Here is an 18,563-nt window from a genome sequence, read left to right on the forward strand (position 1 = left end):
TTATCAACTAATTCGAGGATCAAACCTGGGACCCTGTATGAATCCATACCACAGCGTACTGTGCATTTAATCTCTAAACCTTCAGGGTGCCCTGAGTAAGTCACCAAAATGGCTGCTGCATACTTAATTTGGCAGTAAATTTAAAAATCTAGGTTTAGTTTTTTTCCCCCATGTAATATTGTCTGCTTTTTCTAACAGGCGAACGACCTTTCAAGTGTCCATTTGAGGGCTGTGGCCGCTCTTTTACCACTTCCAATATACGTAAAGTTCACATCAGAACGCATACAGGAGAGAGACCGTACATCTGTTGTGAACCGGGCTGTGGTCGAGGGTTTGCCAGTGCAACTAACTACAAGAACCACATGAGAATTCACACAGGTAAATTGCAGTGTTGAAAGCAGTAAAGCTAAAATCATTTATACAGCCAACTCTGAAGGAGCATATAGCAGATTGAATTGAGTGAATAGATATCGAGATTCTCATGAGATTGTATTTTCGATTAAACTGTTATGGTAAGGGTTGAAATTGCAATGTGCGACAGCGCACAATTGCATTAATGCATTTTTGTATGAAATTCCATTGCTGCTTCAATGGAATAATTTAATGGAATCTGTTTTAAATGAATTATCATCTTTGCTGGATCAAGAGACAGGAATTTCAAATGAGTGTGTTAACACATTGGTATGTTAATGTTGCACAATGCAATTTCGCTGGATTTTGAAAGCTTTTGTGGCGTGTTTGAACTCTGCTTGTTTCACATGAAAAGGCTGTGCATTTTGATTTTGAGTCAGATTCTACAAAACATTGCAAACCTGATGTTTACATCAGGTTGTGGGTTCAAGTTCCACTCCAGAGACTTGAGCACCAAAATCTAGGCTGACACTTCAGTGCAGCACTGAGGGAGTGCTGCACTGTCAGAGGTGCCGCTTTTCAGATGAGACGTTTAACCAAACCTGCTCTCTCGGGTGGATGTAAAAAAAAAATCCCATGGCACTATTTTTAAGAAGAGCAGGGGAGTTATCCCCGGTGTGCTGGCCAATATTTATTCTTCGAACAACATCACTAAAACATTGCTGTTTGTGGGAGCTTGCTGTGCGCAAATTGGCTACATTACACAGTGACTAGACTCCAAGAAGTACTTCGTTGGCTGTAAAGCTCTTTGGAACCTCCGGTGGTCGTGAAAAGTGCTATATAAATGCAAGCATTCTTTTAATAAAGAATTTAAGGAATACAGTATTTATGCTTTTAGAGACATTAAAGATACTTCCCACCCGGATAACTATTGTGCCCTCGGCCATGCTGGCTTAACAACAAAAGTGTCAATGAGCATCCTTTTGTTTGTATAACTGAAGCTTTATTGTGCAATATCTGGAAAATGTTGGTTGCCGGCTTGGGTTTTAGATGTTCATAGCTGGTTTGATAAAAACATGGACAGACCATATAAAATTTGGTGTTGATTGACTAAACGCTTTTAAATATGATGGCATTTTAATGAGCCATTAGAAGTTTTTATTACAGTACCGAGAGCAAATGACCCACACATAAACATTATTCCAGTTTCGAGCAAATGCTGTTGCAGATTGTCAGGTTTCTGCCAATTGAGACATACTCTGGCCTCTCCATTCTCAATCTGCTTTAGAATCAGACATAAAGTGCTTGTGTTTGATAGTTGAAAGAGGCATTCATTGCCCAATGTATTAGAAGTTGAGTGTAATGAAGGCACCATCTGGTGGAGCACTAAGCTATACACTCCAAAAGATCCCAGGTTTCACATCCCAGTGTGAGTTGTGTTAGTTGATCTCAACTGAGGCACAAGCATTGGGTCAGCACTTGTGGGGGGAGGGAGGGAGAATCAGCCAGCGTTCCAGCTTCTGGCTGCTATTGAACAACTCTTGCTGCAAGGGGTACATATATGCACATATTTCGGCTCCGAGCACCTGTGGAACCACAACCCAGCAACAGTCGGGTTCTCCAGGCGAGGAGGACAGGAAACTGGGGTGAAGAAAGGTGAGTTGAGGTTGGAGGGGATTAGCAGTGAGCATGAAACATTTTTTTCAAAATTAGGATTGTGCTGCGCAGTTTGTTTTTATTCTTCAACTTCAATGAGCTTGAGTGATTTATAAGCAATTTGACACATTGCAATCTGTGACAAATAAAATATGTTAATTGTTAAAAAGACAAGCAATAAAGACTCTTGTGTTTTGATTGTGGTTGAAAAGTTTAGATCTTGCCTGATTGACTTTACTTACCCCCAGGAGAGAAGCCCTATGTTTGTACAGTACCAGGCTGCTTGAAACGTTTCACAGAATACTCCAGCCTGTATAAGCACCATGTGGTCCACACGCATTCCAAGCCATATAACTGCAACCACTGTGGAAAGACGTACCGGCAGACTTCCACGTTAGCAACGCACAAACGCACTGCACATGGTGACATGGAAGCAACAGAGGAAAGTGAGCAGGCCTTGTTCGAACAGCAACAACACCAGCAAGGTAAGTAGCTTAAGTATAGTCAGTGCCGTCTGTCTGGTAGTGTTTTTATGGTTTAAAGAATCTACCCATGAAGAGTGATAACTACAACTGAAGTGGTCCATTAACTCTAATGATGGAGTGTTTACACACTTGGTAAATCACTGGACAGATCTCATGGACAAGAAAATAATCCACAGTTATTGCAGTTAGCTGTGACTCCTGTAGTTGACACTGTAAAAGGACTTTCGATGTTACTAGTGTTGCACCAGTTAGCCTAACATCTGTCGTTGGGAAAATGCTGGAGTCCATTATTAACGAAGCAGCAGCGGGACATTTGGAAAAGCATGATTCAATCAAGCAGAGTCAGCATGGTTTTATGAAAGAGAAATCATGTTTGACAAATTTGCTGGAGTTCGTTGCAGATGTTATGAGCAGGGTGGATAAGGGGGAACCAGTGGATGTGATATATTTGGACTTCCAGAAGGCATTCGATAAGGTGCCACATAAGTTACTACACAAGATAAAAGCTCACGGGGTTCGGAGTAATATATTAGCATGGATAGAGGATTGGCTAACTAACAGAAAATAGAGAGTCGGGATAAATGGGTCATTTTCCGGTTGGCAAACAGTGACTAGTGGGGTGCCACAGGGATCGGTGCTGGGTCCTCAACTATTTACAATCTATATTAATGACTTGGATGAAGGGATCGAGTGTGATATAGCCAAGTTTGCTGACGATACAAAGATGGTTGGAAAGCAAATTTTGAGCAGGACACAAATAATCTGCAAAGGAATATAGACAGGCTAAGTGAGTGGGCAAAAATCTGGCAGATGGAGTATAATGTGGGAAAATGTGAAGTTATCCACTTTGGCAGAAATAATAGAAAAGCAAATTATAATTTAAATAGAGAAAAATTGCAAGGTGCTGCAGTACAGAGAGACCTGGGGGTCCTTGTGCATGAAACACAAAAAGTTAGTATGCAGGTACAGCAAGTAATCAGGAAGATAAATGGCATTTTGGCCTTTATTGCAAGGGGGATACAGTATAAAAGCAGCGAAGTCCTGCTACAACTGTACAAGGTGTTGGTAAGGCCACACCTAGAGTACTGCGTGCAGTTTTGGTCTCCGTATTTGCATTGGAGGCTATTCAGAGAAGGTTCACTATGTTGATTCTGGAGATGAGGGGGTTGACTTATGAAGATAGGTTGGGCCTGTACACATTGGAGTTCAGATGAATGAGAGGTGATCTTATTGGAACATATAAGATAATGAGGGGCATCGACAAGATGGATGTAGAGAGGATATTTCCACTCATAGAGGAAATTAACACTAGGACACAATGGGCCCAAATTTCCCCAACCCTTCTTTCTGAGATGTGCCGACTTTGTGCACTGGAAACGGCGCTGAAAAACTTACTCGCGATTCTGGCCGCTCTGCATGTGTGCCCCGGGTCCTGGCGCGGCGCTCCTTGTGGAGTGGGGGGCGGAGCTACAGCCCTGTGTCGAAAACAGTGCCGGCAGCTGCGTGCGTGCGCAGTAGAGCAGTCGCGCATGCACAGTAGCTCGATCCCATGATAGTGATGATGCCTGTAGAATGCGTCCAGCCCCTATCCGCACAGGCCGGCCGATGAGGGCTGCAAGAAACAGGTTTGTGCGACTGAGTTTTGATCGGGACGAGAGGGAGGGGGGAGAGGTTGGTCGTCTTTGGCTGCAGTCTAGTGATTTGGACCGAGGATAGCTTGTCGTGTAGCGCATCGCTTGCCATGCTGGGCTGGCTTTGCGTTCGTTTGGTTGGGTGGTGGTCTTGTCATGTTAAAGAAGCACATATACAGTGACAGCCATGTGCTTCACCTACATCCCATCCTGTGTATCAATAAATAACCAGCAACATGCAATTATATTACAAATAATTTATGTGTGAAGCTCTTTGAAGATGTCAGTGTGCAAAAAGGGAAAATGGGCAAAAAGGGAAAAGATTCCAGCCCGAAAAGGGTTGAAAGTCGGTGGGGTGGCAGCCGCGTTCTCCCTCTCCTATCCCAGGCCGAAGGTAGGATTTACTTCAGCTCTTTATTTGTTAATTTTGTTAATTTAATTATTTACTTCAGTTCTTTAATTTTTATTGAATGGTTATTACTGCTTGTGCTTTGTTTGGTGCTTGGTGGTGCTTGAAATATTGTTTAGATGCAGGGTTCCTTCTATTTTTTTATTTGTTATTTATTGATTGCTTATTACTTTGGTCTTGGTGCTTTAGGTGCATTGTTGCTTCTATTTTATTTGTTAATTATTTGCTTATTACTTTTTGTGCTGTGCTTGGTGGTGCTTTAAATGTAGTTACTTGCGCCAATTCCTTAATTATAAGGTTTTTCTATGCGGACAAAAGTGGACACATACACTGTTAGTTTAGTACAACTTTTTTCTGGCCAAATTGGCACAAATGGTGAAAGTGACTGGGAACGCCCCCTTTTGGGAAAAAAAAACTGACCTAACAAAAAACCTAACTAACTCACTTACACTGGTGCAAATTAAATGGCCATATTTGCAACTTAAAAGATACTCCAGAAAAATCAAGTTACACCAAAAAAAACGTTGCAAATCATGGGGAAATTTGGGTTTATGGTCTCAGAATAAGGGGCCGCCCATTTAGAACTGAGATGAGGAGAAATTTCTTCTCTGAGGGCTGTGAATCTATGGAATTCTCTGCCCCAGAGAGCTGTGGAGGCTGGGTATTGAATATATTTAAGGCGCAGATGGACAGATTTTTGAGCGATAATGGAGTAAAGGGTTATGGGGAGCAGGCAAGGAAGTGGAGCTGAGTCCATGATCAGCTCAGCCATGATCTTATTGAATGGCGGTGTAGGCTCGAGGGGCCAAATGGCCTACTCCTGCTCCTATTTCTTATGTTCTTATCCACCTTGCTTGTCACATAATGCTCACTTTTCTATAGTGTGGCCTGCAAGGTTAATAAAAAAATTGCTTTGAGTCTAACTGCAGTTGTAGGCTTGAACCACAAGGCGATGCTTCAGATGAATTCCGCCCCCAATACTAATGGAGTCCCACAGGGATCTGTGCTCGGACCACTGCTCTTCACGATCTATAATGTAGATGAAAGTGACATGAAGATTTGTGCTATTGTTCGGACCCTTAATGAGAAAGAGAGTCTAGAACCTGATCTAGATGCAATGGGGAAAGAGGCCCACGTCTGGCGGATGTCATTTAATGTAGATAAATGTAATGTCATGCATATGGGTAGAACTAATGCCAAGCAGGTATACACCATGCTGGGTAAGTATGTGGAGTGGGAAAGGGTCCTAGGAGTTACAGTACATGAGTGTCTGAAGGTGCACAAGAGGGTATTGTGAAGGCAAGTGGAGTACCAGGATGTATAGTGAGGACAATTTATTATAAAATAAAATAACCAAATGTCCCTTGTACTGGACCCTGGATTAAGCCTAATTTGAGATAATGAGCCCAGGTATTTGTCCCCTCACATGGTGGGTAATATAGAGGACCTTTAGAATGAACCCTAGTTTAATAGCCCTTAGTTATCACAATAGGCTTAGAGAGCTGGGGCTTTTTACACTAGAAATGATTAGACTTCGGCGAGATTTAATTGAACTGTTTAAAATGTTGAAGGAACTAGGCTGTGTCAGTGTGGACAGACCATTTGAACTAGACAGGATAGGGAAAACAAGTGGTCATGCGTATAAGTTATGTAAGCATAGTACGAAGTTAGATGTTGGGGTTTTTTTCTTTTGGTAGAAGGCTATTGACACTTGGAGTAAGTTACCGGTTTGTGTGGCGAGTGTGGATTTGCTGCAACAGTTCAAAAAGAAGCCAGACAAGTTCCCTGATGTGGATAATATATCACTGCATGCAAAGGGTAGGTAGGGTCTGTACCTCATGGTCACTGGCCTCCTGAACTCATTTTGATTGCCTTATGGAGTTAGAGAGGGATTTCCCAGATTTTTTTCTTTTAATTGGCTGAGAGTTTTTAACAATCTTTCTTTGCCTCTCCCAGGAGATTACATGGCTGCTGGTGGGAGCGAACATTGAGGGTTATGGTACTTACTGTTTGGGACAGGCTTGATGGACAGTATTTTGTATGTAGCTTGGGGTGACCGAGAGAGTATGGAGAGGTAAATGTGTCGACAGTGAGTGAAAGATCAAGTGACAGACAGAGATATCGCCATCAGGAGAGATTCAGACCATTGCGGGAAAGTGAGATTTGTGAGACAAAAGACAGTGCGAGGAGGGAAGAAAGAGACACTGACTCAAAGAAGGCACCGTGACAGAATCAGCAATTCGTAAAGATCAAATGAGGAAAGGATTCAATGAAAGCAATGCAGTGGGAGACCCACTACTATGTGTTCTCGCATTACAACAGTGACTACACTCCAAAAAGTACTTCATTGGCTTTGAGACGTCCAGTGGTCGTGAAAGGCGCTATATAAATCCAAGTCTTTCTTTAATATGTATTTATATTGCAGGCTATTGTGTACTAAAAATGGTAAGTGGTCTCTGGATCCTAAAAATATTGCACCAGTAAGTGGTTCTGTAAAGATAACATTACGTGACTTATTAATTATTAATGCGGCTAGACCTACAGTCTGCTGAGAACCCCTAACTAAAGACAAAGGAATTGGAATCATTAGCCTTAAATCTTAATAAATACACAAAGATATTATAGATCCCAGTACCTCCATCAGCTGCTGCATAGTTCCATACTTTCTGCCCCGAGGGCTGTGGCCACAGTCTCGGCTTCTGATGCAGCCACCCTTCCAGATCGACGTCATATAAATGAAAGTTGACCAAGAAAGTGCCAAAAACAGACAATTAAAGCACACAAGTAGGACTCTGTCAAGGTACAGCAGTTTTAAATGAGTTAGTTTATTTTTATAATGCTTCGCATGATTTTTCTTTTTATCACAAAATATTTTCTCTTTGTTGAGCGAAGATAATTGAAAATGAAGTCAAATTTACCTGCTAAGATCATTGAGAACTTTCCCCGTTAACGGTTTTCCTTATTGTTCAGATCCTTCTTACTAGGATTATTATTTCACTGACATGTACATCCACTTGGGTCAAATTCTCTGTCTAATTGACGTGAATGGAAATGGTACACTGGGATTCTGTGGTCGGATCTTGAATTTAAAAAATCAACAAAATTAACATCTTGTAGTCACCAGATTTAACTGCAACTTTACATTTTCTGAATGTATGTGCTCATGATGTGCTTTTTTTGTAGCTGTGTTTAATCAGGTCTCTCTAATCCCATATATTTCATTCCTTCTTAGCCACAGTAATTGAACCTGTATTGAAAAGGCCACGCATCACATACCTCTCGGGGGTTGACGGTGATGGCGGAATTCCTACCCAGGTTACCATGGTAACCCAAGATGGGCTGGGATCTCAGGTTGCACTTATATCACAGGATGGCACTCAGCAGGTATGAATAAAGCCTGGGTGGTTGGGCTATATGGTGATTTATTTTCACCTCTAATATCAATTCAGTGTGTTTAAGATACCAGGTGAAAAGTGAATACAAAATAATATATATATATTTTTTTACAAACTTTCTTCCCCCTCCTCTCCTTAAAGTTATGCCCATTTAGGGGGGTATGTTTCTAGTCGTGCTGCCTGTCCTCTGGTACCTTGCTCAAGTAGCCATCTGTCATCTGTGAGCCCTGACAGGGTATTTGGTCATAGAGGGCACCGCTGCCAAATCCGAGTTCTGTTTTGTGCCAGCACACTTGGACTTTCCACCAAATGTCATTTAATAGCAATCAAGAGCAGGAAAGCTGGCTGATGTTTTGCTCCTTAATCCGGCAGTCTGAGACCAATTGTGCCCAGCAGCTTCTCCAGCTGACATCACCAACTTAGCAGAGACTGGGGGTCGACACTGAGACCTGCTCTGTGTAGCTCACTACCACAGCAGGTGGTGGCTATACCCACTAAGCCATTTAAGGAGAAAAATAAAACATTTTTAAGATTGTTTGCTCACTTAGACATTTGGAGGTGTGCTATTGCAGCCTTGCAAATATTACAGGTTAAACCTCCCTTATCTGGAACCCTCGGGACCTGGCCTGTTCTGAATAAGGGATTTTTCCGGCCGAGGGGTGGTCACGTTAAATTGGATGGTATAGGTACTGAGCAAGGGGATATCGGGACTGGCTGGCTTGGGGCTGGGAGTGCAGCAGAGAGATCATGGGGGGGAGGGGGGTGGGGGGGCAGTGGATCGCGGGGTCAGGCCAGCGTTAGCGAGGAAGGACTTCAATTTGTTCATGTCGGAGTTCTGCGCACGTGCCATCCGGTGGCCGGGAATGGTTCTGGATGAGGGGTGGTTCCGGATGAGAGAGTTCTGGATAAGGGAGGTTCAACCTGTAGTAGCAAAACTGCATAGCGGATTCAGGTTGTAAAATCATTATTGAAATACCAGGCAAAGGGATTTAAAAATACCTATCTTTTGGTGGCAGTACAAAATAGACTATTGTATTAAGCCGTGAAAGTTAAACCCTTCTTCCACATAGAATCATAGAAATTTATAGCACAGAAGGAGGCCATTCAGCCCATCATGGCTGTTGCAGCTGAAAAAGAGCTATCTAGCCTAATCCCACTCTTCAGCTACTGGTCCGTAGCCCTGTAGGTTTCAGCACTTCAAGTGCTTTTTAAATGTGACGAGGGTTTCTGCCTCTCCCACCCTTTCAGGCAGTGAGTTCCAGACCCCCACCATCCTCTGGGTGGAAAAAAAATCTCTTCAAATCCCCTCTAACCCTTCTACCAATTACTTTAATCAACAACTTGATAGCAAGTACCTACTGATTAACCATTAACACTACTGGGTAGAGCCAGTATGGAAATGTTTGTGTAAGTTTGAAATGTTTATTATCACTTAGCAGTAACCAACCAACCCTGGATGTTCCTAAAAGAATAATGTTGTTAATTGCAGGTTAGTCTATCGCATGAAGACTTGCAGGCTCTGGGAACAGCTATCACCATGGTAACCCAGGATGGTACTACAATTGCTGTACCCACACATGAGGGTGACCTCACAGGGTCACCGGGTGCACATACAGTTACCATGGTGACGGCGGATGGTACAGAAGCACAGCAGGTATGTCATGGCTTGCATCATCACTATCGTTAATTGAGAATGCAGATAATCAAAAATGTTCCAAATATGTATTGTAATTCATTTCTAATCCTTCTTATCAATTTTATCTTTTAAGAAATCTTTTGAATTAATTTTTTAATGGAGCCACATAAAGGAAAAACACTAATAGTTATAAAAAAAACTTTTTAAGGAAAGCAGTATGAAAAGAGTGAATGCCACTAACATCGGTCTTAGTAAGAGCTTGACTTTCCAGAATCAAAAGAAATAATTGCTAAACATTTATTAAAAAATTTAGCAATGTATTTCAGATTTTCTAAAGTGTGATTTGAGTTATTTGATGTCCAATATGTTGCATGACATTTAAAATTCCAAAGAATTAGGGAATAGGTGGGTTGGTGGAAAAGAACTCTTCCCATTCTCCTCAGCGAATTGGATTTAATTCCACCTCAGGCTATTGAGAAGAAAGACTACCCTTACTGCCATATTTACAGTAAGTCTGGGATATCTCAACCCAGTCTTTAGTTCATAGCACAAAAGTAACCCCAGTTCAGTGGTAAATTGACAGTTGTATTTAGATTATAGGATGCCTGGCATGAGATGTGAAATGAAAGGTCCACACAGTTAATGCAGTGCAGTGGGACCTTTACTTTGCAGCTAACATCGGAACAGCAGTCATCCATTTTGGTGTGCGCAATTGGTCCTGCCTTTAGTAGGTGGGTTTCAACTATGTCAACTTGGAATGGTGGGAAGGGGTAGCTGCATTGAGGGGGTGCCTTTCTTCTACTGCTCAGATGCATCTCCTGTTGGGTTCTGACAGCCTTCATGCAGATGCTCATGGGTGTGGAATCCCCTCAACCAAAAAGAGTTATGTATATGGAGGGTGGGGACAGGCGAGGGGGTGGGGCGCGGGGAACTAGGACAATGTCACGAGCCAAAACAACACATTCCTTTTGTTCGTGTTAGCAGTTTATTTTCTAATATATTTTTAATTTCTGTATGCACAACTTGTACAAGCAGTTTCTATAAAATGGAATGAAACTAATGGATTGATATAGTTTATACATTGGACAGGCTGTACTTTCCTTCAATTGTGAATCTTATTTTTCCAGGTTGCTATAGTGACATCCGACGGGATGGTAACTGGGGACTCGGCTTTAGCAGCTCTTCATGCAGCAGAGGTGGTGCAGCATCATCAGCAAGTAGCACTGTTAGCAACTGCGAATGGTACACAGATAGCAGTACAGGTGGGTAAGTGTGATGCTTTAACCGGATAATGATTCTGTATCCAAGACTGCAATACCATATAAAAAAAAAACAGCACAGACATAATAACTATTAAACAATTGAAGTCTATTTCATCAAATGAATCCACTCGAAGAGACCAGGGGTCCTAAATTGCCCCCTTTTTGAATGCCCGTTACCGCCTCTTAGGGGCTGTAGGCCTTACAGACCGGGGGCAGGCGGAGGGTGCGACCCATCCACAATTGCCCCGGGGGCGGCGGAAACAGGTTTCTGCCGTGCCTCGGCTTTCCGCCCTGCCCGGCGCTCCGACCCCTTACTGTCCCACGAGAGCGCAGCCACTGCCGGTCGGTCCACCCGACTGCTTCGCAAAGCGGGAAGCTGCCAGTGGCTGGGCGGTGTAGCCGCCCTTAAAGGGGAGGACGCACCGCTGCGGCCGCCATTTTGTTTTAATCATCAGCCAAGTCTGCCATCAGCCCGACAATGGCGGCCGCTGGCCTGGTCGAACCCCTCCCTGGTGGCCCAGTGGGCGCCAAGGAGGCCTCACTAGGCCGTGCAGCGTCCTTCCCCTTTTAGAGATGGGGAGGGACATTGCTACATGTTAGTGCGACGCGGATGTGCCATGTCGCGCTGACGCCATCACCACCATGCTGACCTGCTCAGCAAGGTGCTGATGGACACTGCCCCGCTCCATGCAAACCTGGCCCCTATACCGCTTCAAACAGCGCCATAAAGCGCTGGGAGGCGGTGACAAAGTTAAAGTGCCGAATTTTCCGCCTTTTCCCTCCAACTCCCGCTGGGCGGTGATAACTCAAATTATCCGCCCCAAACAGGGTGGAGGGCAATTTTCAGCATCGTGTATGATAGCACTGCCATGGTATCTCCCTAACTTCCTTTTAATCTCCTGAAGGATGTGTACAAGCACAGGCGCCAGCTCCAAGAAAAGGTTGTTCCTTGACCCCAAGGGAATTTGAACAATAAAAGACAAAAAACTCAACTTAACATTCCACAGAGGCAATCCCCATGGTTACAGGACTGGGTCTTCTGCAGAGTTAACATAATTTGAGGAACAGAATAAATCAAACTACTACATGAGAGTACCATTTATGGGAATATTAACATGCTACATGGGAATCTGTAAATTTTACCATATTGTAATATCTTGTTGGGTAACAGTTGCTAAATGCTTATTTTTTTTTTTACTGGTGGGGCACATTTACACAACAGAAAGTTTAAAAAAAAATACTGGTCGTCATCTTACTCATCTGTTTGGTGCACTGAATGACCATGGTTAAGGTATGGGAATCTGACTATTCATGATGTTAGTGGCAGTAAGCCAGGTTTCTGGGGGCAAACTCATTAGCAAATGACATTCTGTGTGACTGGTAAACTATCACTCCTCATTCTTCTTGATCTATCTGCAACCTTCGACACAGTTGATCACTCCATCCACCTCCAACGAGGCTCCTCCATCGTCCAGCTGTGTGGAACTGCACTCGCCTGGTTCCATTCTTATCTATCGAATCGTAGCCAGTGAATCACCTGCATAGGCTTCTCTTCCCACTCTTGCATCGTTACCTCTGGTGTACCCCAAGGATCTATCCTTCTATTTCTCAACTACACGCTGCCCCTTGGCGATATCATCCAAAAACACGACGTCAGGTTCCACATGTACGCTGACAACACTCAGTTTTATTTCACCACCACCTCTCTTGACCGCTCCACTGTCTTCGATTTGTCATACTGCTTGTCCGACATCCAGTATTGGATGAGCTGAAATTTCCTCCCATCTAAATATTAGGAAGACTGAAGCCCTCCACAAACTTCATTCACTGGCCACCATTTCCATCCCTCTCCGTGGCATCTGTCTGAAGCTGAGCCAAATCATTCGCAACCTTGATGTTGTGTTTGACCCCGACATGAGCTTCCAACCATATATACTCTCCATCACCAAGACTGCCGACTTCCACCTCCGTAACATCGCCCAACACTGAACTTGCCTCAGCTCATCTGCTGCTGAAACCCTCATTCATGCCTTTGTTACCTCTAGACTTGACTATTCCAATGCTCTCCTGGCCTCCCATCTTCCACCCTACATAAATGTGTGCTGATCCAAAACTCTGCTGTCTGTATCTTAACTCACAGCAAGTCCCGTTCACCCATCACCCCTATGTTTGCTGACCTACAATGGCTCCCGGTCCAACAATGCCTCAATTTTCAAATCTCTCCATGGCCTTGCCCCTCCTTATCTTTCTAACTTCCTCCAGCCTTACAAGCCTTGGAGATATCTGCGCTCCTCCTATTCTGGCATCTTGGGCAACCTCGATTTTAACCGCTCCACCGTTGGCATCCGTGCCTTCAGCTGCTTTGGCCTTAAGCCCTGGAATTCCCTCCCTAAATCCCTCTACCTCTCTGGGAGATGGACTGAACCCAAATATTATTTGATGCTAGAATTACTCCTACAAAAAATATTACATTTGCAGTAAGAGTTCACAGATCATGCTTTGACCTTTTCTGTAAACTGAGTACTTTTTCCGCTCTCTTTTTCCTTCCTGATTTACTTGTGAACATGCAAGTGGGAATGTCCCAAGCAAAATATTAAACAAGCGATTACTATATTTTGATCCAGAGTTGTATTTAACCAGAAAGAATCATCAAGGAAGTAGAGCGAATAAGTTTGTACAGAAGAAGCAAATTGTGTGCAATACTTTGAATTTGTTTTGCACTCTTTTGTTTGTTGGTTGCCTTTTCTCCTGCTTTTCTCTCCATGTGTCTGTCCCTGGAGTGGGACTGAGTTTCTCTGTCGGTGCTGTCATGCTGTTTCTTGTGTTGCTGTTACTTCTCTTGCTGCTCTTCACTATCTGCTGCTGTTTCTTCAGCTTCTATATATTTCTTTGTCATGTGCTCTCCAGACCCATTCTGGTACTTGCTGTAACGTCTGGAGGTGGGAGCAGTAATTATCATGACCTCAGTTTTGAAAAGAAGGTAGCACAGATCAGCAAGGTTTGGTATGACCATACCGATAATCACAGCTCCCGTTAAATGTGGAAATCCTGATAGATCTGGGAATGTCGTATCTTTTCTCGTGATTAGTTGCAAAAAAGTTAATCTTGAAACATGTGAAAAACAGGATGTCATTCTGGGACGTGTACCCCTGTAACTTCACTTCCTTATTACATTTTTGGGCTGGAAAGTTAAAGTAACATAAAGGGACTTTGTAGAATTTTTCTTACTTACAGTGAATCCCTATTACACTAGGGCTGCCAGTCTTTTGTATCTGTAATGTATAGTTCAAAATATGTGTAAATGAGAACATTTATTTTAATGAATATGAAAGAATGATATATGAAAGATTGCCTTTGATTCTTGAGTTTGCTGTTTTAATATTGTTTCAAAGCATTCTTCAGTCTATCAAATAAATAAGTGTACAGCAGCTGGTTGAGATGATGAGCTGTTACATTAGTATATTTAATAATAGAAATGGAAATGTTTGAGGAACAGCTTGTTTGTTCATAAATCAAAGTATACATTCCAATTAGGATAAAGGAGAGTTTAATGCAATTCCCCCCTTGGTATCACTTTCTCGATTTATGTGTGGGAGCCACTCACTGGGACCAATGTGTTCCTTAACCCCAAGGAAGGTGAGCTTATAGGTGGTGAACTGCCTTCTGATTATCGATAGCCACACAGACTTCACTGACTGCTATGTGAAGAACTTGGACAAGTGAATTTGAGCACACGGGTTGATTCTACAATAACTAAAGTAAATATTGTCACAGGCAGGTGGAGGGTATATTTTACCCCTGGGATAATGATAACCCTGTTCAGAAAAGATTGCGACCTTGTACTGCTGCAGGGAAGGTTCCTGCATGGTATCCAAACCGAAAGGGAGGAATTTCAGTAACAGGCTTTTAAAAAAAAATAATGGTTTTGGTTGATTAATTGATCAGATTGATCGGAGCAGGTAAACTTTTTAGAAAGCTATATACAGCCTGTTACAGCCATTAAAGCTATTACACAGCATTGAATCCAATAGCTTCAATAATAATAATTGGGTATAAGGTCATTATTTTTAATCTCTTGAATAATGAATTTTAGAGCCAGGGAAGATGATCTGATACCATAATAGTCGATACCGTAGCACCTGCATATTACTTAATCAGATCCACAGGCTGTCGCAGAGTGCTTCACATCTCATGAATGACCTTTGAAGTGCAGTCATTGTCATTTGTGCACAGCAAGGTCGCTCAAACAGTAAATCAGATCAATGGCCAATTGGTTGAGGGAAGAACATTTGGCCAGGACAGATTGCCACAGTAGTGGCATAAAGCCTCTCTTATAAAATAATTTGTACAGTTTAGAAAGATTAACCACAAGTGTATTGTGTAAATCACCAGAAACCCAGTGCCTCACCACACATGCTGATTTTGTGACCCCCCTTTTCATCATTTGTCTCTTTAGTTGGAGGAACAGCAGACGTTGGAGGAAGCTATTGGCATGGCAACAGCAGCAATTCAGCATGAAGGAATGACACAGGATACCGTTATGACAGACAATGGCCAATGAAAATAGGGACCAGGAAACAAGTGTACTGTCCAATAAAATCCTGGGAACCAAACATAAACTACTCACAGACTAAATCAGTCTATTCTCAGGACTAATAATTTACTGTGTGTATGTTGATCTCAACTCAGGTGATTTTACACAATATGGTAAAGGTTTTATGATCAAAAGGAGTTTTAGAGCTGCTGTGCTGATCGATAGACTTGAGGATTTACTTGTACAGTATAAGATATAGTTTTATTGAAATTTCCATAGTTTTGCTTTTTATTGAAGATGAAATGTTTACTGAGACTGGTGTAGGGTTGGTTTCTGTGCAGAGTTGGAACAAGCATCAGGCTGGGCATTTTAATGGCAATCAGTGACGAGCTTTCAGAATGTGTACGCTGCATTTTGAAGTCCAGGACTTGATGCTTTATGAACCTGTATATGTATATATGAAAATAAATTTTGAAAACTGTGCTTAGTTGTTGAGCTTTGTGCCGATTTCTGAGTTGCCTTTTAACAATGTGTTCGGCCGTATTTGGTGATGTGTTACTGGGAGTAGGGCATTGGGAGGGTTACTGTTGGCTCTGATCAGACATCTATTACTAAGCCCTCACACATATTTATTAAAAATTGAGGCCAGATTCTCCTGCCTGCAGTAATGTTACTGCTCATACCAGTATGCTAATTCTGGCGGTGTAATCTTGCTTTTGATGTCATTAAAAGTTTACAATCTTTGCATTGAATTAAATGCAGCCATACTGGATTGCCACAGAATCAGGGAAATAACAATTAAACCACCAAGTAAGGGTAGACTAGGCTGAGGTAAGTCAAGCTTCCATTTCCCGTGATTGTTCTGCATACTTAAAACGTGTAGGGGTGTTAATCTCGACTGTTTTTAGACCAATACTGAGTCACAAATCTTCTGGTTTATAGAGCTATAGGAACTTGTTAACATCGACTGTAATAACACAGGCATTTCTGTTTTTTTTGAAACTACAACAACTACTTGTATTTATATAGTGCCTTTAAGGTAGTGAACTGTCCCAAGGTGTTTCACAGGAGTATTATGTGATTAAAAATTTGACATCGAGCCGTATGTAGAAATTAGTGCAGGTGACCAAAAACTTGGTCAAAGAGGTATGTTTTAAGGAGCATCCTGAAGGAGGAAATAGAGGTGGAGAGATTTAGGCAAGGAGTTCCAGAGCCTGGGGCCTAGGCAACAGAAGGCACGGCCACCAATGAGTGATTATAATCAGGGATGCTCAGGAGGGCAGAATTAGAGGTGTGCAAACATCTCCGGGGGGGGGGGGGGGGGCGGGGTGAGGTGTGGTTGAAGGGCTGGGGGAGATTACAGAGATAGGGAGGGGTGAAGCCATGGAGGGATTTGAAAATAAGGATAAGAATTTTGAAATCGAGGCTTAGCTTAACTGGAAGCCAATGTAGGTCAGCGAGCATGAGTGATGGGTGATCGTGACTTGGTGCGAGTTAGGACACGGGCAGCCGAGTCTTGGATCACCTCTAGTTTACGCAGGGTAGAATGGGCAGCCCTTTGTCTTTTGTGAAGCGGGTCGGTGAAGGATCCTGCAAGTGTGGCTTTCTCTCCCATGTTTTGTTTGTTATTGTCTATGTTGCATTACATGAATTCCATCTGGCCTTTCCGAGTGCAAGTGGTATCTGCCTCCCCCACTTCTCGTTTTCATCCTTTGTCTTCTGAGACAAGATAAGGGCTCTTTTTAAAAGCAATGCGCCATGGATAAAAATGTAAATCAATTAACTGCAAAGATACGAACATTTGATTTATGAGCATGTAACTTTAGACCATTGCAAAGTTTTCACTTATTTTGGGAAAAGACTGCTGTTTTGATTCTGAACTCTGCTTTTGCATATAAAACTTTCTGCAGTGCAGACAAAAAGAACATTATTACAGGTACAACAGTGTGGTGATTATGGTACCACCAGAAGTAGTGAGTTCAAATCCTACCATGGCAAGTTGTGAAATCGAATTCAATAAATCTGGTCATTTGTGGACTAGCACCAGAAAGATGGAAGTTTGTGGATTGTTCTAAGAACCCAGCTGGTTCACTAATGTCCTTCGGGGAAGGGAACTGCCACCTCTACCTGGCCTACATGTGACCACAATCCCACACTACATTGTTGACTTTTAATGCCTTTGACTTGCTAAGCCGCATCAAATTAGTTAGAAAGCTTTCTAGGATTCGGCAATAATTGTGGCCTTCACAGTTTCGCCCACATTTCAAGAACAGATTAAAAAGTTAAATAGTTTTTTATGTGCTGTATATTGGTACCCATTTACATTAGTTTAGAATATATATAGTCAGTATTTTCAAACTATTGAGTGACACAATATAATGAATAATATTAAAAACAGCTTGGTAGAATCAGTGGTATCTATCGCCAAACTTACAGCCACCAACCCCTCCAAAAACTTCATGGAAAGGAAATCCTGGCGTGGAATCCTTACTGGATTTTGGGCGGGTTACAGAGTTTGTGGTACTTCCAGCCTTGTGCAGACTTCTCCTTGGCCGTCTTCTTGATGTTCATGGAATTTATTTTCTAACATATTGTACCATGTTCCTCCGCACTTCTTTCAGACTCTGGGGTTTAAGGATTGATAGTGATCTCAGGAATAGGGATCTGCTTTCTTTAGCATCTATTCCAAAATCAATTTGACCCCCCTGTGTATAGATCTTGACTTCTTGAGCTATTTGGATAGGTGCCATTTTACTCAATAGTAAACCTTCATTCATACCTAATGGTAACATAGGAGGCCTAATTTCCCATTAATTATCTTGATTAAATTATATTGGTATTGGAAACATGAAGTTGCAGAGCCAAGGAAGCTTTGTGTACAATGAAAACAGTAAGGTTACTAAAACTCTTTGCATTAATTGTATGTTAATTCAGCTCAGTAACTTGACCCAGTCAGTATCCTGAAAAAGTAATGTGCAAAAGTTAACAAGAAATCAGCAAAAAAATATACACCATAACTCCTTTGTGACTTCGAAAGCTACAATGGCGATACCTGATCTTTATGGGCTTAGATAGTGAGATTTATCAGAGATAGTACCCACTTTTTAACTGATTTAATTTTCCATCCATTTTCTCCCTTTTCTGAAGGCAGTGGCTTACGCTGGGAAGGTACAGTGGGTGTTTGGGCACCTCACCCAAATGACC

General features: G+C 42.4%; 1 protein-coding gene across 3 annotated transcripts in view; it reads left to right on the forward strand.

Moving 5' to 3' along the window:
* The window catches only part of LOC139227826 (zinc finger protein 76-like), a 96,083-nt gene extending 80,241 nt beyond the window's left edge, over positions 1–15,842 (forward strand). For 2 of the 3 annotated variants that reach the window (XM_070858893.1, XM_070858894.1), the window contains exons 10-15: positions 199–378; positions 2,256–2,492; positions 7,765–7,916; positions 9,417–9,581; positions 10,691–10,825; positions 15,282–15,842. In XM_070858893.1, coding sequence (XP_070714994.1) covers positions 199–378; positions 2,256–2,492; positions 7,765–7,916; positions 9,417–9,581; positions 10,691–10,825; positions 15,282–15,386 — 974 coding nt within the window. In that variant the 3' untranslated portion in view covers positions 15,387–15,842. Of the gene's footprint in view, positions 1–198; positions 379–2,255; positions 2,493–7,764; positions 7,917–9,416; positions 9,582–10,690; positions 10,830–15,281 lie in introns of all 3 variants that reach the window. The other variant, XM_070858895.1, reaches the window with a different exon arrangement.
* Positions 15,843–18,563: the final 2,721 nt, after the last annotated feature.

This window comes from Pristiophorus japonicus, chromosome 17, assembly GCF_044704955.1.
Source record: "Pristiophorus japonicus isolate sPriJap1 chromosome 17, sPriJap1.hap1, whole genome shotgun sequence".
In the NCBI taxonomy this organism is placed as follows: domain Eukaryota; kingdom Metazoa; phylum Chordata; class Chondrichthyes; family Pristiophoridae; genus Pristiophorus; species Pristiophorus japonicus.